Source organism: Coregonus lavaretus (genome assembly GCF_964263955.1).
Source record: "Coregonus lavaretus genome assembly, chromosome: 24".
Lineage (NCBI taxonomy): Eukaryota > Metazoa > Chordata > Actinopteri > Salmoniformes > Salmonidae > Coregonus > Coregonus lavaretus.
Genome location: NC_140011.1, coordinates 28,692,004 through 28,717,404, shown reverse-complemented (window position 1 = coordinate 28,717,404; position 25,401 = coordinate 28,692,004). Strand labels below are relative to the sequence as shown.

The 25,401-nt window shown below is 44.6% G+C and overlaps 1 protein-coding gene across 1 annotated transcript; it reads left to right on the top strand.

Moving 5' to 3' along the window:
• Positions 1–388: 388 nt before the first annotated feature.
• LOC311100075 (dihydropyrimidinase-related protein 2) lies at positions 389–22,827 on the top strand. Its single transcript, XM_084140816.1, has 14 exons — positions 389–664; positions 8,475–8,563; positions 8,783–8,967; positions 9,567–9,731; positions 9,971–10,032; positions 10,800–10,880; positions 10,985–11,053; positions 11,178–11,298; positions 11,461–11,617; positions 11,995–12,136; positions 15,903–16,073; positions 17,256–17,435; positions 17,688–17,862; positions 18,406–22,827. The coding sequence occupies exons 1-14, from the start codon at positions 617–619 to the stop codon at positions 18,495–18,497; spliced, it is 1,737 nt and encodes a 578-aa protein (XP_083996942.1). The 5' UTR covers positions 389–616; the 3' UTR covers positions 18,498–22,827.
• The last annotated feature ends 2,574 nt before the right edge of the window (positions 22,828–25,401 follow it).

Genomic DNA, 25,401 nt, shown 5'->3' with positions numbered 1-25,401 from the left:
GATACTTTTTTTTATTAATTTTGTATATAATTTAGACCTAAAGTATAGCTCTTTACATTGTTGATCTATGATTTTTGTATGGTTATGATGAAGTTTTTAGGCCAAATTCTTCAACGATGACATAACCAAAACAACTCAAGGAAATATGACCTCATACCATAGAGAATCAAAAGCTAGACCGTGCACATGCCGTGGAATTTATATTCAGGGCAGGCAGTAGTGGTGTAGCTAGCTGGAGCCTACTACTGTACTGGAAATGGCATAGTGCCTGACTTCGCAATGGATCAGGGCGGGGCTCTGCGCATGCACGTTGGGCTTAGTCCAGAGTATCTGTCCCTCCCTCCCTCGGTGGCTGAGTCTGTCTGGCAAGGTTTGGTGCATCGGCGGAGAACAGAAGAGTGGACGTGATCTGGAGCTGCGATTATTTTCCTAGATTCTGCGAGTGGTGGCCTCCCCCTTTAGGACGCACAACTCCTTTTGGAATTGTACCCACTTTTTGCTGCTATTTTTCTCTGCCTATTCCACACCGGCCTTATCCAGCCGCAAACCGCACTATTCTGAACATCCATTCCATTGATAGCGGTCCACTAAGTGCAGCAAGAACAGAACAGCGAAGATGTCTGGGCAAGGCTATCAGGGCAAGAAGAACATTCCCCGCATTACAGTGAGTTAGGAAAACATGTATTCATTCCATTGAACAAAATGAACATTGTGCATGTAACTAACTAACCTACAAAATGCGCCATTCACTAGTCAGGCAAAGATGTGGCATTGCTGAAATGAGGCTTGTGGTCTGTAGTTGAATGCTCTCTCGGGTAAACCTACAGCTCAGAGGTGAAGGACCTGTTTGCATCAGCTGTGAAATGCATTCTGCACGAGCCCTTGGTTATAGGCCTTTAATAAGGTGCTTATAAATAAAATCGGGTCAACACACGTGATCTTTCAGAGCATCTATCTCAAGGGCTAATTTCAATTGTCTTTATTTGACAAAATGTAAGCCTGTGGGTGACTGTCTACTTTTGCATAAGCTATGTCACATGGCTCTTGTAAGACTATCCTTGAAATCCATGTTGTCCGTGAATCAATTTCACGCGTAAAAGTCCGTCAGGTGCACGGCTGAGGTTTCGCGGTCGCGCATTATTACATTTCCACGCGGATGTTCTTTGTTAGGGAACGGTGTCTGGCCGGTTATCACCGCTAGCCAACGGGTGGAGCAAATGCAATAGTTTTCTCGCATCCGCCCATCCGCTGCAATGTCGGTTAAATTTTTTATTTAAAGGGGGTTTAGGGCATGCAGGCCGTTATTGTTGACGGATTTTGTGTGGCTTTGCGTGAGGCAGCAGCCCTGTCTCTCCCCCACTGTCTCTCCCCCAGATTATCGCCGGGAGCCGGGAGAAATCATGACGAATAGAGAATAGCGGTAGGCCTATAGGATAATGGAAATAGAAGAAGAATGGGAGAGGGGCGGCAGTGGCTCCAATTTCCTTCCTCATCTCTCAGCACAGTAATGAAGGGAAAGGGGCAAAAACGAGACAATAACTATAGACTCCTGTCTTTCCATATTTATATCGCTGAACTGGATCATTTATAGGTTTTCCTCTCTAAACCGCACTGGTCTATGAACTCCTCATGGTCACAATAAACTACTGACCCTCATGGGTCCCCACCCCACTGCAATGAACCGATGCTTGAGTACATCGTTATAAAACACGTGTAGGCCTACATGTCATAAAACCTACTTTTCCATCTAAAATATGACCTAAAGAAAGATCTTTAACAGTTTAAGGTTTTGGGGGTACAGTGCACCTCTCCTCATTGTGTGTGCATGAGCTTTTGTGTGGACAAAGAAAGCACTTTGATGGGTTACTCCAGCAGGCTGTCAGGCTGGCTGAGTCTGACACAACTGGAGCAGGTTTGCCCTAAACTCCTGCCATATCCTACACCCTGCTTATGTGGATACTGCATTACCCGGTGAAGGGAACAGGCCAGGCCTAACTCACTAATGATCTATTCACACAGTCTCTCACACACACACACGTACACACACAGAGTCTTGTATAACTAACCTTGTGGGGACACACAATTCAGTCCCATTCAAAATCCTAACCCTTACCCGAAAACCTAACCCTAAACCTAACCCTAGCTCCTAACCCTAACCCTAACTCCTAACCCTAAATTTAATTGTAACACTAATTCTAACCTTAACCCTAAAACCCTAGAAATAGAATTTGATCTTGAGGGGACTAACAACATGTCCCCAGTTGGTCAAATATTTGTTTGTTTACTATTCTTGTGGGGACTTCTGGTCCCCACAAGTATAGTTAAACATGTCCACACACACACACACACGCACACAGTCATGCTGCGGTGCTCAGGCCCCCAAGGCCCCCAACTGAGCATGCTCCCTGCCTGTCCTCATCCCTCTCTGAGCTCCTGTTGCTAAACTCAGCCGTTGCCCAACATGAGGATGACAGAAGGAAAGAGAGAAAGAAAAGAGGTACGTCTAAAGTGGCCCATCTTTCAGACAGTAAGAGATGAAAGAACAAAGTGGAGAGACAGCAGAGAAACAGGGGTGACTGAGAGTACAGTGCCAAGGGAGCAGCCGCAGTGTGTGTACGTGTGCCACACCCCTGTGGCAGAGAGCAGTGAGCACACTGTGTTGTCTGTCTGTCTCTCTGTCTTCTTAGAGACAGCCTCAGTCACAGACACGCTTATGGAACCACACAATCCCCTTATAATCCAACAATCTCCTGCTTATCCAGGTCGTCACTATCCTTGTTTATTTCATTCATTTACCCATTATCATAACATAGCCATTGGTCATAGGACCAGTGGCCAGGGCGTCACTGAGTCTAATTGACTGTCATATCAACTGTTTCAAGGTAGATTGATGACCATGTGTATGAATGTGTTTGCGTTTGTATATCAGCTGTGTGCACAGTCAAAGAGAAACTCTTTCATTCATTCTCATCTTCTTGCTCCGGGCTTGGTTCTGTCTTCACCCAGTTCTGGAGTAGATTCCACGAAGAGCCTAACTGTTACAGTGTTAGATCAGAGGATTAGGAGCCATAGTAGCCCAAACAGTGATTAAGCTAACTCTAAACTGATATAGAACGTATACTCTGGACCAGGGAAAGAGACAGAGTAAGAAAAAAGTAGGGTGAATCTAATGTACTAAGCAACTCACTGTATAACCAAACACAAATGATCACTATAGATACACACAAAGGATGTATGCTACTTTCTGTCTTGCAAGTTAATCCAATTGAGTAATTATTTTTAGATTATGACATAATTCGATTTTAATGTCCTTTTACCCACACACACACACACACACACACAAGCACACGCACACGTACGCACACAGTTGTAGAGATTGGAAAGTCAAAGGGCTAACAAAGGACAGCAGGCAGGCTGCAGTACGAGGCTGTCGTCACCAGCTGGAGTGGTCAGCTGCAGACTGGGGAGCAGCACACCTCAGGCACGCCTCATAAAATATGAATCTCATCCTAAAATCACCACCTGGGACTGCCTTCAAAAGATGACTCATCCAATTCTCTCATGAATAAGATTATCTTAATTTACAGTCAGACACACACTCAAAGTTACAGTTGGAAAAGAAGGAAACAAAATAGATTTTTAGATGTTTTTTTATTAAAGGGAAGGACTGAAATGGCTCCTGTATAAAGATGATGGACTTAACTGCAGGATGGACATGTCATGAATACTTTACTGAGAGAGGTCTTCCTGTGGTTCCCAGGCTCTGGGGTCAAGAGTTCAGTACTCAGTGCGGTACATGGTATAGGCCGCCGTGGATGCCTTTTTACCCAGAAGACCCTGCCTCTTCCTGTTAGATCAGTCTCTCTAACTAAAGACAGTCCAGCCTGGCACTGCTCATCTCCAGCCCGCCATTCTCCTACAGTAATCCCGCAATGCACTGTGGCCCGGGGCATTCCGTGTTCACACATTACACAAAGCACACTCTTAGTTCTAAGGGCCACCTGCCAAGAATGCTTTTTTCCCTTATATGCTGAGAGATATAATCTAGGATATCCCCATTCATAAACCCTCCAGTTTGAGGTAGCATGTATTTATGTCCACTTCAGCAGCTGGGCACAGGAAAATAGGGGAAGGAAAGTAACTGAGATGCATGCATGCATACCTCAGCCTTATGGTGCCCCAGTGCAACCTGGGATTGTCATTATGGGGTATTGTGTGTAGATTGATGAGGAACATTTTTTATTTAATCCATTTTAGAATTAGGCTGTAACTTCTCAAAATGTGGAAGAAGTCAAGGGGTTTGAATACTTTCCAAATGCACTGTATATCCTCTGGTGTGTTGATGTTAATGTGTTGATGTTCTCTGTATCCATAGCCAAAATGATTTTGCAGTGCATGGTGATCAAACAGGTTTCCTGTTATATTCATCAGAGGTATAGGGAGGGTGAAGTCTGTGAATCCCAAAAATAGTAATTATACAAAACATGCACACAACAGTATTCATACTTTGGTTTTTGGGAAAGTGTGAATGAAAAAAAGTGTTTTGATAATGGTTTTCATACACATACCTTGTCCATAATGTAGAGGCCTATGGGATTCTCATTGAAGAGGTAAGGGAGGAGGATGGTACATGTGATCTGCATAACATACCAATACCAATTAACATATCTTTGTATGCCTCCTCGTCTGTATACAGACACAAAACTGAGCAGTTCAGTCATCTACACCCAATACAGCTAGCATTCAACATATTCTTATAGCATACATATTCTTACCTCTTTGTTTATTGATATCCATTGAATTGTGTCAATTTTCTGTTTTAGAAAGATTTGCACAAATATGAAAAGATAGATGGTATCATCATAAAACTATATCAATTATATAAGGGACCAACCTTACCTTAAATTGAGGAAATCTTTACATTTCTCAGTTAAGTGCATAAACCTGCTGTCCTTTCAAATTAAAATCCAAATGTTTCAGTTGGGCTGTTAGGTTCCTGCAACAACCCCCAACTAAGGAGGTTCCTCGATAAACCCCACCGCCTATGGGGTTCTTGGAAGAACCTTTTGGGGGCAATTTTCAGTGCCAAGAATCCGAAGGTTCTTCTAAGAACTTTGAGGATCTTAGAAGAACCCTTGTTGAACCCCAAATGTTTGAGTGTAGTCTTTAATCCAAGCCCTCTATCACATGATACACTGGATTGATCTTCCACACAGTGTGGAAAGAGGACTGATCAATGCTACCTCACTCAGTCTCTCTCTCTGATATGCAGTACCTTTAACCTATCCAGGCTCTAGTCTGGTGCTGGGCTTGTTATTGGTTCAGATCTGATTTTGAGCATAGGGAAATTCTGAAAACTGCTTCTACGCTTAATCTCAATTGAATAAGTTATTATTTGGGTATTTTTGTTAACAGATATTTATGGCCTGTATTAGTTGGTCAGAGATGATTAATGAACATTGACCAACAACCATAGGCATATTATTTGAATAAGTTTAATGGATACATTTTTTTTGTTGAAACACTGTCCACATCCTGTTTGTGTGTGGCTGGAACTGGTTCTTATCCAGGGAAGGTCACTGTCATGTTTGGCTCAGGTCCAGCATAATCAAAAAGAGATGCTCTCCCACAACATGATGCCTGATGGCCGTCATAGGCCAAGCAAATGGGGACTCTGACTTGCAAATGCTTCTTTAAATATATATCTTTTTTATACCTACAGTGATCCTACAATTCAAAATCTAATGGCTAAATAAAACATTTTATGACCATCTTAAAATAATTCCATATGTTAGCTTAATAGATATTGCGATCTAAGGGCTTAGACCTACAGGGGTTAAAAACAAGAAACCGCTAAGTAGGATGAAATAAGAATAGGCATGCACATTTATATACTGAAATACTCCACAGTAGATTACATTTGAAAGCACTTGACTGTTGTTATCTTGGGACCACATTTTTCCTGTAACTTTTCTTGCCATTTTTGGTAAAGTATGAGTATCTAAAACCTGAATTATTGTTGTTATGTCATGATGGCTGTCTTACACATATTTGTATGAGTGTGTATGAATGGATTTCAGTAAAGGCCTCCAGTTTATATGTCTAATGGCACGACAAAAAAATGATGTAATGATAGTCAAACACATGACTCAGTTGTTCAGTGAATAGTTGCCAAAACAGGATGGAGTCTTGCCAGGCCCTGCAGCACAGCAGTCTACTCCACATAGATGTGAGAATAGACTGGGTTCATCACTCCTGTCATGAGTCATCAAAAATGACAACTGCTTATATGCATGTGCCAAGACCTGACATAGTCATCTCTAACAAGACATTCCTTGGGGGATTGTTTGAAAGAGAGTGGGTTTCTCTGTGTGTGTGTGTGTGTGTGTGTGTGTGTCTGTGTTTTATAGAATGTTTGTTTTCTGGCAGGGAACAAGTAACCACTTTTATTAGGGAAAATATACCAAAGGATGTCAATGTCACAGAAATGGGTTTTCTATTCTTTAGCCCAAATGCATTTTGAGCTGGGCATTGTGAGCCCCTTTGGAGAGCAGTTCTGCTTGGGGACAGGGCTTCTAGCAGGGAAACACGTTCACTGCTGAAACTCAAACAGAGCAGCCTTTGTTTGTGGAGGATGCTAAAGGCCTCGTGACCAGAATGGTGCCACTCCCCTTTTGGAGGGGAGCCCACCACCACTGGGGCGACGCAGGGGGGTGCCAGGGGGTCGGGTCCCCCCCTATCTAATTCTCACACAGAGACAAGTGGCCTGGTGACAGAGGCGTGGATGATTGATTACCAGGTCTGCATCCTGATTGCTCCTTTATTATGTCCATTATTCTGTCAGCCAGTCAGGGTGAGGATGCCGGAGGGGCGTGTCCTCAGGCGGGCTATGCTACTTGTCATTGTTTCATCAGTGCATTCCTCAACCTAATTTGGAGCCATGTTGGTATCAGCCTACCTAGTCAATTATCCATTAGAAGATGTATATTCCGGATTTTGTTCCCGGTCCCGACATGCTGTATTCAGCTGTCTGTAATAAGCACACTGTAGTTCTGCTTCTGCATTCACTTTGTCCCTTGCTGTATTAGGATGTGCATGAAGCATTGCTCACACAGTCTCTCTTTTAGACTCTTTAAAAGCAGTCGTTCTGCTTTCATTCCAGGCTGCTGCTCAGCTCCGATCCACCCCCACTGCTGTATATCTGTATTTTGTTCCTGTTTAACTCCTGCTCCCTCTCTCCTATCTCTCTGTTTCTCTATCGCTCTCCTTTATTATTACAATCCCAAACACATGTGGTCCTCTGTAGCTCAGCTGGTAGAGCACGGCGCTTGTAACGCCAAGGTAGTGGGTTCGATCCCCGGGACCACCCATACACAAAAAAAATAATAATAATGTATGCACGCGTGACGGTAAGTCGCTTTGGATAAAAGCATCTGCTAAATGGCATATTATTATTATATTATACATACTTTCTGTCCCTTACTCTGTCTCACACACATACTGTAAAGGTTGATCGAGCTTCACCCAAGACCTGGTGCTGATCCATTCCAAACTATCTCTGCATGGAACTAAAATATGAATTCTTACAGCTCTGCTTTCTGTTCTCTCTGTCTCTCTCTGTCTCTCTCTCTCTCTGTGCGTGTGTGCATGCGTGTGTAAGAGAGAAAGAGAGAGAGAAGGAGAGACTTACAACACAAGCCTAGGTCATACATTGTGCCAGCTCAACACAACCAGTTCGTGCAACCATAAACATTGTGGGAGGACACTTGGTTCCTTATCAACACAGAACTCACTTGGACAAAGCCTAATATTAGCGTGACGCAACAGAGCACAAGGCAGAACATCAGATAATGCTGTGACAGTGACACATGTTGTGACACTGCCCAATATAGCAGAGAGGCAGTCGTCTGTCTCTTTTGGCCATGGTGGGGGTGATGGGATGGCAGGGACGTGGAAGGGGTGAAATCTTTTGGCTTTTCTTTAGTATTTGTAGTATTTCTGTACAGATGTAGGATCTTAATTAGAAAATATGATCCTGCAGTAACAGGAAATGTGAATTATCAAGTCTGAAATTTATATGTGGAAATTACAAACTTCAGAAGCTTTTTTAAACCTCAAATACACTACAAGTTTTACATTTCATGCATTACAGGAAAGTTCTCCTGCAACAGGATAAACTAATTAAGATCCTATATTTGTATGTAATATGTTAATAGCACAGTGTTAGCCGATGCTTCCTGTAAAGAAAGTGGCTTGTATTTGGCATCACCGCAGTACCATACTAACCCTCATAAGCTCATTTTTATATGGCCATATAAAAGCCCAGGCCATTCTTTGTGCGTTACATTCTGGTGTCTGGCGTTAAAGGCTTTTCCTGAAAGACCACTTACTTCACTGTGTTAACTCTGTGAGAATGAAGAGGAAATGGACGCGTGTATATTAACTAATGATGATTTTTAAAAATTATCTTCTAGAGTGATCGTCTCCTGATCAAAGGGGCGAAGATCGTGAACGATGACCAGTCCTTCTGTGCTGACATCTACATGGAGGATGGCCAGATCAAGTGAGTTTCACAATGACACCTCCTGAGGTTCACAGACTCTGCCTCCGAGATGTTAACTATCTCTGAACCATCTTTGTAATGCATTAGACCTAACACTGGTCGTTGTTCGGTTTTACAGAGTAGTATACAGAGTAAATGCAGTCATAATGATAACTCTATTACAACTATCTCTCTCTCACTTTCTGTTCCTTCTCTCTATCTCTCTTCCTCGAATTTCAGACAAATTGGCGAGAACTTAATAGTGCCCGGTGGGGTGAAGCTCATTGATGCCCATGGGCGCATGGTTATGCCAGGGGGTATCGATGTGCACACACGCTTCCAGATGCCCGACAGGGGCATGACCTCAGTGGACGACTTCTACCAGGGCACCCGCGCCGCCCTGGCAGGGGGCACCACCATGATCAGTATGTACACTACCACCTACCCCCTCTCTCTCTTCCCCTTCTTGAGAGGGATTGGGAGGGCGCAGTGCCAGCTCCATCTATGGCAGCGCCAAGTCCTGAACCTATAAAGACCCATCTATTACAGTGTTAGGCTAGCGTGCCACCAGGTGCTGCTGAATGTAGTGAAAAGTGGACTAGGGAGAACATTCAAAACCTTTTGCAACTTGTTTATCCACTCTCCTCGTAATTCCTCAGTAATAGCGTGGCCTGCCTGTAGCATTCATAGAGATTAGATGCCTTAGCACTATGCCATCTGAAGTAAAGGTCCTCTCCCCTCCTCAGCAGTCACACAGACTCCTGGAGAGTTAGATGGCTTTGTCCCATCATGCAGAATGCTGACTCCTGCTGACAGCACTGCAGAGTCCACAGATCCAGCTATGTAAATGGATCACACATCTCACAGCAGTACAGTACACCCTGATGGAAAAAACAATGATGCAAGACCCAGACGTAGCCATTTAATCTGAGCTACTTTATATAATAATTGAAAGCACCCCTAACAATAAGAAGGAATATTTTTGGACCAATTTGCTAAATAATTGTATGTGTGTGTCCACTAGTTGACCATGTGGTTCCGGAACCCGGGGCCAGCTTGCTGTCAGCCTTTGAGCAGTGGCGTGAGTGGGCGGACAGCAAGTCCTGTTGTGACTACTCCCTGCATGTGGACATCACTGAGTGGCACAAGGGAGTCCAGGAGGAGATGGAGGCCCTCGTCAAGGACCACGGTATTGCCACACCCAGTACATATGACATCATATAGTAGGTTAAGATTAGTTGTGTTCATGTTTTCTCTTTCTGTATGGTTGTTACATTTCCCAAAGATTGGTTTAAATGTGTATGTTTGTTCAGACTAGTTGGTCCTCTGAATCTGTTTCTTCTACAACCGTTATTGGTCTCTTCCGCTCTCTTTGTTTCTCTTTCCCACTCCCTGTACCTTCCTTTGACACGCCCTCTCTTTCCTCAGGTGTCAACTCTTTCCTTGTCTATCTGGCTTATAAGGATGTTTTCCAGCTTACTGACTCTCAGGTATGACTTCCTTTATCATACGGTAGCTTTTTTGATGTTGGCTCCCTGTTTATCTCACAGGAAACACACAACGATTGCTACCATCACAAAGAACATTAACGGTTATAATAATCTTTAAGAATATAGTATGAAAGGAATTCACCTTCTTTCGCACCTCATTAACTGTACTATTAAAAGGTATGTGGCAAAATCATACTGAATGCTTAATAAATTGCACCGTATGACATCATATACTCTAGCTCTTAGATCCAGATGCTTCCCATGGTCTGCTCTGCTCTTGGCTGAGGGCTGTGGGCTGAGTTGGAGGAGGCTGAGGCACTAATTGTCTGTGTGGGTCTCCAGAGGGACACAATGCACCAGTCCATGTCTCTGTCTCTGGTAAAACAGATTAATCTTGGACGCGAGGCTCCTTTGAAAACAGCCCGTTTTGGTCTTTGCACCTGTATGAGGAATGCATGGAGGCTGCCCGGGCCAGAGCATTACACTCTAATTTGTGCAGATCTCCCAAGGAAAACTATGATAGCTCTTTATTTATTTCTGGCTGTTGGGGAGACGATGACTCATACAAGACTCATACATCAGTCATACATCAGTAACTGGTTTTACCACTGATGCATCTGAGAGTGTATGAGTTTTACATACTGTATGAAATTAACTTTACTCAATTAACTTTACAAAACGATGACTAGATGCCAAGTTTGTCTGTGTGTCTGTTCTATGATCCATCTGTGGTTGTCTGACGATGCTGGCGTGGTTATTTCCTGTAGGTCTATGAGGTGTTCAGTGTGATCCGGGATCTGGGGGCCATCGCTCAGGTCCATGCTGAGAACGGAGACATCGTGGCTGAGGTAAGACCTGGGGCTAACAATACACCATTTACCGGACTATCAAAACCCTATTTACTATACCTAACACTGGACAATTATAAAATATACCTGTTCCTTCCAATAAGGAGCAGCGTCGTATTCTGGAGCAGGGAATCACTGGACCTGAGGGACATGTCTTGAGCCGTCCTGAAGAGGTATGATGCATCAGCATTTGACTTCAGAGTTCCTACCTATTTCTGTTTTTATCTTCCCTTTATGTTTCCAAAATGTGTCCTTGCATGGTCATCTTGACCTCTGAACCCTGGGTGTCTATTTCAGGTGGAGGCGGAGGCTGTCAACCGCTCTGTGACAGTAGCCAATCAGACTAACTGTCCCCTCTACATCACCAAGGTGATGAGCAAGAGTGCTGCTGATGTCATCGCTCAGGCCAGGAAGAAGGGTGAGACACTGTTGCTAGGATGTTTGCTAGGGTACAAACATACAGAAAGATGAACGGAAGATGCACATATGTGAACCAAAAGAAGGGAGAGGCACCATATTGTTTACATCAATATCATCATTTAAATCTGTAATCACATCATGTCTCTGATTGGCCTTGCAGGCACTGTGGTGTACGGGGAGCCAATCACTGCCAGCCTGGGTACAGACGGCTCACACTATTGGAGCAAGAACTGGGCCAAGGCAGCCGCCTTCATCACATCCCCGCCCCTCAGCCCAGACCCGACCACGCCCGACTATCTCAGCTCCCTGCTCTCCTGGTGAGAGCACTAACTCAATGCCTTGACACTACCAAGCCGTGTCTTCTGTCTGGGTTTTCCGTTTCGTCTTACATTGTTTGTTTTTTAAAATCCCAGCCCCCGTTCCCACACAAAGCCTTTTGCGTCTTGCCAGGACGTCATTGTAAATAAGAATTTGTTCTTAATTGACTTGCCTGGTTAAATAAAGGTTAAATTAAATATAAACTGGATTGGACTATAAGGACAAATACCCATGTTAATGATGTAAACTGTTATCATGGTAACAAAATAAAATAGGACAATCATCCCAATCTGACCCCAGGTGGCACAGTCTCAGTTTGCTCCCCTCAATGTCTCCTCTCCCATCCTAACCTCTTGCCCTGTTCCCTCCTCTCCAGTGGGGACCTGCAGGTGACTGGCAGTGCCCACTGCACCTTCAACACTGCCCAGCGTGCCGTGGGCAAAGACGACTTCACTCTCATCCCTGAGGGTACCAACGGCACTGAGGAGAGAATGTCCCTCATCTGGGACAAGTGTGTGGTGAGAGATTAATACATACTATATACTATATACTATTCAATACAGTCACATATTCTCACATACAGTACTTACAGTGGAACATACTGACATGTAGATCAAATCAAATCCAATTTTATTTGCCACATGCGCCGAATACAACAGGTGTAGACATTACAGTGAAATGCTTACTTACAAGCCCTTAACCAAAGTAAAAAATAATTTTAAAAAGTGTTAAGCAAAAAAAATTTAAGCAAATAACTAAAGAGCAGTAGTAAAATAAAATAACAGTAGGGAGGCTATATACAGGGGGGTACCGGTGCAGAGTCAATGTGCTGGGGCACCGGCTAGTCGAGGTAATATGTACATGTGGGTAGAGTTAAAGTGACTATGCATAAATAATAAACAGAGTAGCAGCAGAGTAAAAAAGGGGGACGGGGTGGGGGTGGGGGGGCAGTGTAAATTGTCCGGGTAGCCATGATTAGCTGTTCAGGAGTCTTATGGCTTGGGGGTAGAAGCTGTTGAGAAGCCTTTTGGACCTAGACTTGGCGCTCCGGTACCGCTTTCCGTGCGGTAGCAGAGAGAACAGTCTATGACTAGGGTGGCTGGAGTCTTTGACAATTTTGAGGGCCTTCCTCTGACACCGCCTGGTATAGAGGTCCTGGATGACAGGAAGCTTGGCCCCAGTGATGTACTGGGCCGTACGCACTACCCTCTGTAGTGCCTTACGGTCGGAGGCCGAGCAGTTGCCATACCAGGCGGTGATGCAACCAGTCAGGATGCTCTCGATGGTGCAGCTGTAGAACCTTTTGAGGATCTGAGGACCCATGCCAAATGTTTTCAGTCTCCTGAGGGGGAATAGGCTTTGTCGTGCCCTCTTCACAACTGTCTTGGTGTGTTTGGACCATGATAGTTCGTTGGTGATGTGGACACCAAGGAACTTGAAGCTCTCAACCTGTTCCACTACAGCCCTGTCGATGAGAATGGGGGCGTGCTCAGTCCTCTTTTATTTCCTGTAGTCCACAATCATCTCCTTTGTCTTGATCACGTTGAGGGAGAGGTTGTTGTCCTGGCACCACACGGCCAGGTCTCTGACCTCCTCCCTATAGGCTGTCTCATCGTTGTCGGTGATCAGGCCTACCACTGTTGTGTCGTCTGCAAACTTAATGAAGGTGTTGGAGTCGTGCCTGGCCATGCAGTCATGGGTGAACAGGGAGTACAGGAGGGGACTGAGCATGCACCCCTGAGGGGCCCCCGTGTTGAGGGTCAGCGTGGCAGATGTGTTGTTACCTACCCTTACCACCTGGGGGCGGCCCGTCATGAAGTCCAGGATCCAGTTGCAGAGGGAGGTGTTTAGTCCCAGGATCCTTAGCTTAGTGATGAGCTTTGAGGGCACTATGGTGTTGAACGCTGAGCTGTAGTCAATGAATAGCATTCTCACGTAGGTGTTCCTCTTGTCCAGGTGGGAAAGGGCAGTGTGGAGTGCAATTGAGATTGCATCATCTGTGGATCTGTTGGGGCTGTATGCAAACTGGAGTGGGTCTAGGGTTTCTGGGATAATGGTGTTGATGTGAACCATGACCAGCCTTTCAAAGCACTTCATGGCTACAGACGTAAGTGCTACGTGTCGGTAGTCATTTAGGCAGGTTATCTTAGTGTCTTTGGGCACAGGGACTATGGTGGTCTGCTTGAAACATGTTGGTAGTACAGACTCAGTCAGGGACATGTTGAAAATGTCAGTGAAGACACTTGCCAGTTGGTCAGCACATGCTCGGAGTACACGTCCTGGTAATCCGTCTGGCCCTGCGGCCTTGTGAATGTTGACCTGCTTAAAAGTCTTACTCACATCGGCTACGGAGAGCATGTTCACAGAGTCATCCGGAACAGCTGGTGCTCTCATGCATGCTTCAGTGTTGCTTGCCTCGAAGCGAGCATAGAAGTGATTTAGCTCGTCTTGTAGGCTTGTGTCACTGGGCAGCTCGCGGCTGTGCTTCCCTTCCCTGTAGTCTGTAATAGTTTAAGCCCTGCCACATCCGATGAGCGTCAGAGCCGGTGTAGTACGATTCAATCTTAGTCCTGTATTGACTCTTTGCCTGTTTTGATGGTTCGTCGGAGGGCATAGCGGGATTTCTTATAATCGTCCGGGTTAGAGTCCCGCTCCTTGAAAGCGGCAGCTCTAGCCTTTAGCTCAATGCGGATGTTGCCTGTAATCCATGGCTTCTGGTTGGGGTACGTACGGTCACTGTGGGGATGACGTCATCGAAGCACTTATTGATGAAGCCAGTGACTGATGTGGCGTACTCCTCAATGCTATCTGAAGAATCCCGGAACATATTCCAGTCTGTGCTAGCAAAACAGTCCTGTAGCTTAGCATCTGCGTCATCTGACCACTTTTTTATTAACCGAGTCACTGGTGCTTCCTGCTTTAGTTTTTGCTTATAAGCAGGAATCAGGAGGATAGAGTTATGGTCAGATTTGCCAAATGGAGGGCAAGGGAGAGCTTTGTATGCGTCTCTGTGTGTGGAGTAAAGGTGGTCTAGAGTTTTTTTTCCTCTGGTTGCACATTTAACATGCTGGTAGAAATGAGGTAGAACGGATTTAAGTTTCCCTGCATTAAAGTCCCCGGCCACTAGGAGCACTGCCTCTGGATGAGCGTTTTCCTGTTTACTTATGGCCTTATACAGCTCATTGAGTGCAGTCTTAGTGCCAGCATTGGTTTGTGGTGGTATATAGACAGCTACGAAAAATATAGAAGAAAACTCTCTTGGTAAATAGTGTGTTCTACAGCTTATCATGAGATACTCTACCTCCGGTGAGCAAAACCTTGAGACTTCCTTAGTATTAGATTTTTTGCACCAGCTGTTGTTTACAAATATTCACAGACCGCCACCCCTTGTCTTACCGGAGTCAGCCGTTCTATCCTGACGATGTAGCGTATATCCCGCCAGCTGTATGTTATCAATGTCGTCGTTCAGCCACGACTCGGTGAAACATAAGATATTACAGTTTGTAATGTCCCGTTGGTAGGATAACCGTAATCTTAGGTTGTCTACCTTATTTTCAAATGATTGAACATTGGCTAATAGGATTGATGGAAGAGGCCATTTACTCCTTACAAGGCACCCCGAACTACGTCCACGATATCTCCATCTCTTTCTCATGCGAATGACGGGGATTTGGGCCTTGTCGGGTGTCTGTAGGATATCCTTTGCGTCCGACTTGTTGAAGAAAAAATCTCCAGAAGCTCTTTTTGGTCATAACAGACTGTGGCAGAATCATTATGTACAGAATAAATTAGAATTAACGCCAATAAACACACATAATAGTATAATTGGTTAGAGGACTGTAAAAACAGCAGCCATCTTCTCCGGCGCCATTATGTTTTTACATGTAGTGTACAATATGTGTATTTGTATACATATTTACCTCATACACTCACATGTCCTAACAACACAAAGTTAAGCGCTTGGTCTCTGTTAACCGCCTGGTCTTCGGCCAGTCTCAACACTGCTAAGCTCTTCAACCTCACACACTCACATGTCCTAACAACACAAAGTTAACCGCCTGGTCTCTGTTAACCGCCTGGTCTCTGCCCGGTCTCAACACTGCTAAGATCTTCAACCTCACACACTCACATGTCCTAACAACACAAAGTTAACTGCCTGGTCTCTGTTAACCGCCTGGTCTCTGCCCAGTCTCAACACTGCTAAGATCTTCAACCTCACACACTCACATGTCCTAACAACACAAAGTTAACCACCTGGTCTCTGTTTTCACCTGGCCCATCCAGGTGACAGGTAAAATGGATGAGAACCAGTTTGTGGCGGTCACCAGCACCAATGCTGCTAAGATCTTCAACCTGTACCCCCGTAAGGGCCGCATCGCTGTGGGCTCTGACGCTGACCTGGTGCTCTGGGACCCAGACGTCATCAAGATCATCTCAGCCAAGAGCCACAACTCGGTCAGTCAGTTACACACTCACTATGCACAAATACTGTACCGTCAGAAAGGCACAATCTACTGTATATCCAGCCATATGGTATTCCACATGTGGGATTACCCTACAGATTCATCTTTGGGAAAATGCCACAAAATAAATAGTTAGTCTTTGAACATTCAAGTGAACATAATAGGTTAAATTGTAATAGTTATATGAAATGACTCTCTACATATGGGCCCCGTGTAGCTCAGTTGGTAGAGCATGGCGCTTGCAACGCCAGGGTTGTGGGTTCGATTCCCACGGGGGGCCAGTATGAAAAAAAAATATATATATATATATATATGTATGCACTAACCGACTGTAAGTTGCTCTGGATAAGAACGTCTGCTAAATGACTAAAATGTAAAAAATGTGATTGGTTGGGTTCCCCAGCACTAGGGCGTGGGCCTTATGTTGACTCAGGGGAGTGATGTCATCCTCAAACTCTGCCAGAGGACTGAAACATCTCATTTCTGATTGTTAGCAGGCAAATCACACTGTTTATGTGTCTGTATGTGCCAGTCTTTATGCATGTGTGTGTGTTTTTGTAATCTAATTGCTCTAGCTCTCTGTGTTCTATGGTTTCTTTCTTTCTGTTTGGTCAGGAAATAGACTAATGTAAATGGAGAAAATTGGTCATTCAGAGAGAGTGGTGTGTGCGTGCATGTGAGGGGGGACGTCCAGCCTCCGGGTGACCTCATGCTGTTTCTAAGCCCTGTGGAGCCCACCAGATTGCCTAGTCAGCCAGTAGCTTTTAGGAGGGTAGTCACACTGCTCTCCACTGCACACACCCTGTTGTAACTGCCTTGTAACACTCTGCTCCTCGCTGCCTGGCTAAATCAATGGTCTGTTGTCTGGAGAGACTCAAATCTCACCATCACATCAATGATGCTCTCTCTAGAAGGGTTTTCAATTGCCATTTATCTAACCATTGAAAAACACATAGGGAACTGTTAATGATTTGAACATTGGCCCACTATAAAACAACTCCTCCACTGGCACAGGATGGAGAGGGAGGGAGGTCCACCACACTAGTGCTAAACACCAATCAACTCACACAAATCATAAGAGGCTGATTGATATATGGAAATATTGGTCTGATCCAAAACATTATCTACTGTACTACATTGCCTCTCCTCCTTTCTCCCCCTGTCGCTCTTCCAGAATGTGGAGTACAACATATTTGAGGGTGTGGAGGTGCGTGGCGCGCCCCTGGTAGTGATCAGCCAGGGTAAGATCGTCCTGGAGGAGGGGAACCTCCACACCACCGAGGGGTGCGGCCGCTTCGTGGGCCGGAAGCCCTTCTCTGACTACGTCTACAAGAGGATAAGGGCTCGCAGCAGGGTAGGGCACTGTTATGGAACTGTGTCATTCTAGGCTGTGTTGTGCGTTGTTGTGTTTTATTTCCAGCTTGAGTGTTACTGATGTATCTAAGGGAGTGGGTTACAGTTTTTGTTGTGACCCTGTATTATTTTAAGTTGTTGTTTCATAATAAGATGAGGTTGTTTGCTAACAAGTTGGATGTTGCATTCCACTATCAGTAGGTTTAGGTTGTTTGATCTTGACTCTTGATTCTGCCTCCTCCCTGTTCTCCAGCTGGCTGAGCTGAGGGGTGTTCCCCGAGGTCTCTATGACGGGCCTGTCTGTGAGGTGTCACTCACACCCAAAACTATGACTCCTGCCTCTTCTGCCAAGACCTCTCCAGCCAAACAGGCAGCAGCCGGCGCCCAGCCTGTCCGCAACCTGCACCAGTCAGGGTTCAGCCTATCTGGTGAGGAACACTGGGGTGGATCCATGGATCCATTCACTAGAGATACAGTATCTGTCATTATATCTCAATCAATCAAATGTATTTATAAAGCCCTTTTGACATCAGCAGATGCCACAAAGTGCTTATACAGAAACCCAGCCTAAAACCCCAAATCCCAAATGCAGATGTAGAAGCATGGTGCATAGGAAAAACTCTCTAGAAAGGCATGAACCTAGGAAGAAACCTAGAGAGGAACCAGGCTCTGAGGGGTGGCCAGTCCTCTTCTGGCTGTTTCAGGTGGAGATTATAAGAGTACATGGCCATTAAGGCCAGATCGTTCTTCAAGATCTTCAAACTTTCATAGATGACCAGCAGGGTCACATAATAGTTGCGCACTATCATAGTTTTGATGATAAACTTCTTCATAACAATGAAAAGGTCATAATCCAGTGAAAAAATGTATGCACTCACTTAACTGTAAGTCGCTCTGGATCAGAGCGTCTGCTAAATGACTAAAATGTAAAATGTAAATATTGACATCCTCCTCTTCTTCTGTACTTGTAGGTGCTCAGGTTGATGACAACCTTCCTCGACGTAACACCCAGCGCATCGTGGCGCCACCTGGTGGCAGGGCCAACATCACCAACCTGGGTTAACCACTCCCATTGGCCACCAGGGGAAACGAGGGCTTGAGGGGAGGGGCATCAGGGACTAGGGGCCATTCCACCAGGAGCCAAACCCTCTAGCTACAGTACCTGACCAAGTCTCCCCTCCTCAATCTCTCAACCCCTCTCCCGTTCCCTACATCTCTCCCCCACTCTTTCCCCCCAACCCCCAAACACCCCACCCTAGAGGAGACACCTATAAAAATGATTTGCCTCATTTGAAGAAGAAAATAGAAAAAACAACACTCCTTATATGACTGTATTATTTAGTGTTTTATACTGTACTTTCTACCTGCCATGTATCATTTAGTTTAGTTTTTTATTTTCATGTTATAATAGAGGGGTGAAGGGAGACTAGACTGAGCAGTTTTAACACGGCCAGAAGGTCAAGACAGTGCTTGTGACATTTGCATAGAGGAAGTCCATTTGGCCCCTCTTTTTTTATTTTGGATGTATGGTAAATGAAGTATGGAATCACAAGGGGAGCATGTTGTACTTGTGCTTTACCTTAAGATAATAGACGGGTTGGTTGTTTAGTAACAAAACCGACGTGTGTGCAACTATGGGGCAAAACAGACAGTGTTGGCTTAGACTGTTGACAACATGTAAACTATATTTAGTCTCCAAATGTTTATTGAAAACATAAATGAATTTGCACAATGAGCATTTGTCTCTCAAATACATTGTTACAGTTGTAAGGTTAGCTAGCTTGCGAATTTGAGCCATATTAGCATAGACACCTCAAAAACAAGACATGGTATCAATAACAAGATTCAACGAGCTGAAACGAGCCACCTACTATTCCCCACATGGCAGCTTCTTGTCATTTTTGCTAGCTATCTGACCGTTCAGAATCATAACAATGCACGCCTTCCTGCCACATTGATGTGCATATCACTTCCGTGACGTTGTCGGCCAACCCGTCTATGGGCACATCAGATTAGTTGCGCTAACATTGTGTAGTGAACATGAAGAAGCTAATATGCTTTCCTCAATTGATATGTTCACTGTCTGTCTCTGGTTTGTCAGCTTTATACAGCTTTGCCCTCTAGTGTGATTTTCATCTCCTCCATACTGTTAAGATCAGTACAGCACTGGCTATGATCAACACCATTTATTGACTTGTAACCATAAGAAAAACGATTATGAGACTGTAAAACAGTCCATTGTTATCGTTTGAAAATCACTGCAAGCTGGTAGTAAGCTATCCTCGTCCCCAGGCTACGTAATGATACATGAGATTAGTATAAGCCAAACCACTATAGTGTTTGAAACCTTAGAGGAACTTGTCACAGGTGCTCACCTCATGTCATCCCACCAGTAGCTTTGTTAGGTTCTAGATGTAATAAAAAAAACATGGTCCATATTTGGAAGCTGCTTGTGAAAAGGGAAAGTCCAGTAGAGTAGGAGAAGGTGTTGGCGGGCGGTGAATAGAGCGCTGTATTACGTCTCCCAGGGAGAGGCCATCATGGAACTTAAATGTCCATGAGAGGAGATGTGACTCAAAGTTAGGATGTTGGGAGGAGTGTAGCCGGGTGGCAGGGAAGGAAGGAAGATGTTGGTCAGAATACTAGGGAATGCCCAATTTTTCATAGCCTCATTCAATTCAGCCTCTTAGCAAGATGGTGCCACACTCCTTGTACTCAGCTAAGCTGTAGTACAGTATGTGTCCACTGCCCATATACCTGGCCTAAAGGGTATTGTGACCCCTCACTGTTATGGGATCTTTGAGATTCATACACCATTTAATTGACAGTGTTGCAGGTAGCACCCCCCCCCCCCACTGTTCTAGAATGTTCCAGTACCAACCAGTGCATTTAGAAGACTGAATGTCTTTCTGCTCCCTGCCTCCACTTTTCTATTCATCCACTCCCTGTTTCCCTTTTAACTCTTTATGTGCCTGAACCCATAGAAGTTGTACTGATAGTTTGATTTTTATTATTCTTATTGTGGTAAGAGAAGGATGTAAGATAAAAATGTAAAATAGCCAGTGTTAACCGATACAAAGGTGCCATATTTTGTTCTTTGGTATTCCACTGGTAGTGCTCCTGTAAAAATATCTATGCTTAATATGTTGAAAGTGTTTGAATGTTTTAGGGTTTTTAACCGTACTTGTTTCTGCTATGTAGTGTCATTCTGTACTTAGTGGCCTAAGGCTGAACACTATTAATTTGAGCTTGAAAGTAGACATGGAGTAATGTATTTCTAACTAGTGTGCAGTGTTATGTTGTGAGGGATGGGGCAAACACACACACACAGGTCTCAGTGCACCACTCCTTTGGGCTCAGACCTGGAGCGACAGTAATGGTCCTTCGCTCTCGCTCATTTTGCACGGTCTGGTTTTCATTAAGGCAAAGCAGTCCTCCAGCTGTTTTTCTTCCTTCACTCGCATGTCGGTGAGATCTTGGCCTAAAAGTTGCCGTTCTGCAGTGTTCACCTTTTCCTCTCCATGACTCAACACCAAGCAAAACACTCACTCACACTGTTACGCACACACAGACACACACAGTTGCACGCATGCACTCACGGAACAAGTGGTGTCTGTATGTCCTTCCAGCACTGTGCTGTGGTTTGGACCTTTGGTTTTCATGGCCGTGTTAAGTTCTCGTAGGAAGCCCTTAAAAGGTAGTCTCTTTCAGGGTAGTAACAGTATCTGTGTTTAAGGAATCCATAGCAGGGAAATTAAAAGTTTGACACTTCAGTGTGACCGCCTACAGGGAATGAGATGAGACAGGGATGGGAGGGAGGTCTGCTTGTTAGTGTTCAATCACTCAGGTGGCAGGGTTCAGGCCACTCCAGTGCTTATACTCCAACAAAACTGTAAAATCTGCCATGTGAGATTAGGGCTAGGACAAGTCTTCGTCCTCACATGTGTAGAGTACATGGCTGAGCAAAAACTCTCTTTAGTCTACCTTTGCCTCCTCTCTTTTGTATCATTCTCATTGAGATATTATGGTCATCATGTTTATGATTTTGATATTATTATCATGATTATTGTTGTCATTATTATTTTTACTATGATCACTAACAATATTTAAGATCTTTGATTCTCCAGTTGTTTTTCTCGATCCCATGGAAAACGCTGGCCGGTGTATTGGCATCTTTTCAGCATGAGTCTCCTAGTTGCTTGCTTGGTGTTGGAATGCATATCTCTCAAACAGAGGGTGACGCAGAATTAAAATGATTCATCCCTCTATTCCCATAGACTTGACTTTTTTCACTCTGATTTGGGGGAGGGGGTAAAGAGGGGGCTGCCGAAGCACAAATACATTTTGGCAGCCAGGAGTGCATGAGTCCTCCTGAGACTAAAAGTATGTCTTTGCTTGTTTCCACCCCGCTCTTCCTCTCTCTTTTGCTTTCTTTCTCTCTCTCTGGCTCTTCCATTGTTTCCCCGTTGCCTTGACTACGAGGCCCTCCAGGCCCCACTTTTTGTTTGTCATGGCAACACTTGTCAGATTGTAAGTTACCCATAGTAACCCCTCTAGACCTGGTGCTATTAGAATAACATTGTGTCCGTGGCAGATTAGCTGTATGGAAGCCATGCACACTATAGATCTCCCTCCTCTCTCTCTCACACACACACACACACTCGTTTTCTTCAATGAACTGTTGTTGCAGACTTCACCTGGTTTTACTGTCACCATTTGTATATAAGCTTTTGGCTTGTTGGGTGGGATCCACATGCTTCTTCTGACCCATGATTCGTGGGCCCTGAATTGCATCATTGAGAGGGAGCCACAAGCTTCACATGATAGCAATTACCCAGTGCTCCTCTACAAGGCCACATATATCTACCCACTGGGCACACACTGATTGAATCAACGTTGTTTCTACATAATTTCAATAAAATTACGCTGAACCAACGTGGAATAGACGTTGAATTGACGACTGTGCCCAGTGGGTACCATGCACCCAGCGCTGTCTGTAGCTGTGGTGGAGCACGATGCCTAAAGCATTGACTCAGATATTATAAACCAGCTGGCGCCACCATCGTGTCCCCTCAATACACACACACAAACACACACACACACACACAATCCTTCTTCTTGCTCTGTCAGTTTAGATGTTATTCTATGCCACGCTAATATGTGATGTAAGCGAAACGCAGATTGAGAGAAGAGCTTTAGGTTTGAGGTTGCTAATGCTGTTAAAATCCCACCCGCACCCCTGTCCTCCCCCCTCCACCTAACCCCCTCCCATTGTGAAAGTAACTGTGTGATGGTGTTTGTCTTGATGGCTGTGGGGTTTTGAGGATGCTTGCTCTCTATGGAAAGTGTCAAATCCCATGGATGGTGATGTAAAAACAATGATTTCAAAGAATTAAAGTAAAAAACGAAACAAAGCTCAGCCTCTAGCTTTTTGTGAGTGTGAGAGTGAATGTTGTCTGTTGACCTTAGGAGGTAGAATGGGTTCCCTCCCTCCTCTCCTCACCTGTGGTAATAACAGTTTGTTTAATGGTCACATCACATGGCCACTGATCATGTTTCATAGGAACATTTGATTTGGCAGTGTTTAAGTTTAGCCCTAGTGATCTGTGTATTAAGGTTACTGAGAATATCAATGTCTTTGAGTAGGAAAGACCATATAAATATGAATATTAAGGCTAAGCATCCAAATCAGTCAAACAATTCCAAACAATTCCACTGTAAATTATATACAGAAACATTACTGAATGGTCAATACTCTTCAATGGTGCCTCTACTTATTCAGCTCATGTACTGTAGGCTACTGTACAACTCTTGAAATCCCCACAGGAAATAACGGGCAGCACAGTCCTTTGAGCGCAAGTACACTCTCATGACACAAGATGGCAGTATGTCCCCTAGTCTGTTTACAGGAGTAAAGGGAGACGGCAACAATCTATAGACAGCAAGGAAATAAAGGGTTAGAGAGGCAGGAATAAGTGTACCTAGCGCAAAGTATTACGTAAGAGCCATTTTGATAGGAAAGGAAATGTGTTGAGTTTATGTTTACAGAAACCCTTTTTTATTTGTTTATTGTGACACCTGTGGTTACCAGGTTTAAGATAGAGATATTCATCTCAATCCACCGCACCACCGCACACTTCCACATCTGCGTTGAAAGGTGACAGAGCTAGAGCGGTGTTTGTCAGACCATGAGACATCCCGAAAATCAGCCTTCTCACAAAATCGTCTGTAGAGTCCAAACGGTTTGGCCTAAAAACTATGATCCCTCTATGGAAAGATGAGACTCTCACAAACACGATGGTGTTCTCTGTTCTGCTCTACGACCCCAAGCCTCTTGGACTCGTCTGAAGTCGGTACAGCCGATCTGCCAACTTCTGTGTGTTGCGTCCGGACAGTTTGGGCTACACACTAATATGACCCCTCTGTGGAAAGGTGAGCCCCTCACGAACACGTACATGTTGGTTGTTTTGCTCTAGGACTCGTCTGAAGGTACCCCGGTACCAGTTAAATATTTAATGGAAGGATGTATGGAGACTATTTAGTGACAAAAATAAGGGTTAAATACATGTAAAAAAAACAAAAAAAAACTTTCTTGATCTTTCTTCTATCTCTCAGATATAGGATAGACACTTCAGAACACACTTCCTTTAGATTCTTTTTTGGAACTATATGTTGTTCTGTGTAGTGAATCTGTTATTCAATGTGTTTGTATGGGCTAATGGCAGTAAAGCCAAATAAAAAATTCACCAAATAAATTTTGTATGTATTTTTTTGTTACTTCAAGGGGTCTTAAAATTCAAAATCAAATAGCAAAATGATCCTGGGTATGACCTTCTTAAAACAATTCTAAATAGCTTAGTTCCTCAGCGTACACATCTCCGAGGAGCTGAAATGGTCAAACCACACAGACACCGTGGTGAAGAAAGCACGAAAGCGACTCTTTAACCTCAGGAGGCTGAAGAAATTCGGCCATCTCCACAAAGGCCCTCAGTGTTCTACAGGAGAACCATCGAGAGCATACTGTCGGGCTGCATCACAGCCTGGTACGGCAACTCCACCGCCGCTGACCGCAAGGCTCTACAGAGGGTGGTACTCTCAGCCGAACGCACCTTTGGGTGCACACTGCCTGCCCTCCAGGACACCTACAGGAAGGCCAAGAAGATCATCAGGGACCTCAGCCACCAGAGCCACGGCCTGATCTCCCTGCTTCCATCACTCAGAAGCGGGCAGTATAGGAAAAAAAAAACTGGCAGACTGGCCAACAGCTTTAACCCCCCAGACCATCAGGCTGCTCAATAGCCACCACTAGTCAGCTACCTGCTTCCCCTGTCCACCTCCTGCCCCCCGGACTTCATTTTTGGGATGTCTAATGGTTTGACAAACACTGCTGTAGCTCTGCCACCTTCCACGGCAGATGCGGATGGCCGACATCGGCGGATGCGGTGAATTGAGACGCAACCTATCCAAAAAATATATCTCTAGCTTTAACATACATATTTTTATGGGGATTTTTTTATTATGCTGATTAGATTTCCGTGGGGCACGGACATCGATTCTAGGAGGTTAAGTTTTACAGCACCAAAGTTATGCGACTGTTCTCAGAAATCAGCATATATCTGATTCTGACAGCTGACACTGTCCTTCATTTGGCCAACGTGATAACGTTCCAGAGAGCAGTCAGCTCAGCGGTGCTGTAGAACTCAGTGCACTAATCACAGCAGAACAGATATCATGGAAACTCATTTGTGCATTAGCTAGAACCAGAGGCGCAACTTTCACTGGGGACGAGGGGACATGACGCCCCCACATTCTGAAATTGCATTTTTGTCCCCCACAGTTTTATCATTGCACTGTGATACAAAACACGGCATCGGGGTGCTTTAGGACCATGCTGACGCCTCAGAACGGTCGGGTAGGCTGTTTTCCAGTTTTAGATGGCTGGATTGAGGACACCACAGAAAATGCGG

Bases quoted from the DNA above. Each gene is read 5' to 3' on its own strand.
- LOC311100075 (XM_084140816.1), top strand. From the start codon at position 617: ATGTCTGGGCAAGGCTATCAGGGCAAGAAGAACATTCCCCGCATTACA. The intron at 10,881-10,984 runs GTAAGACCTGGG...CCTTCCAATAAG, and splicing joins ACGGAGACATCGTGGCTGAG to GAGCAGCGTCGTATTCTGGA. The intron at 11,054-11,177 runs GTATGATGCATC...TGTCTATTTCAG, and splicing joins TCTTGAGCCGTCCTGAAGAG to GTGGAGGCGGAGGCTGTCAA.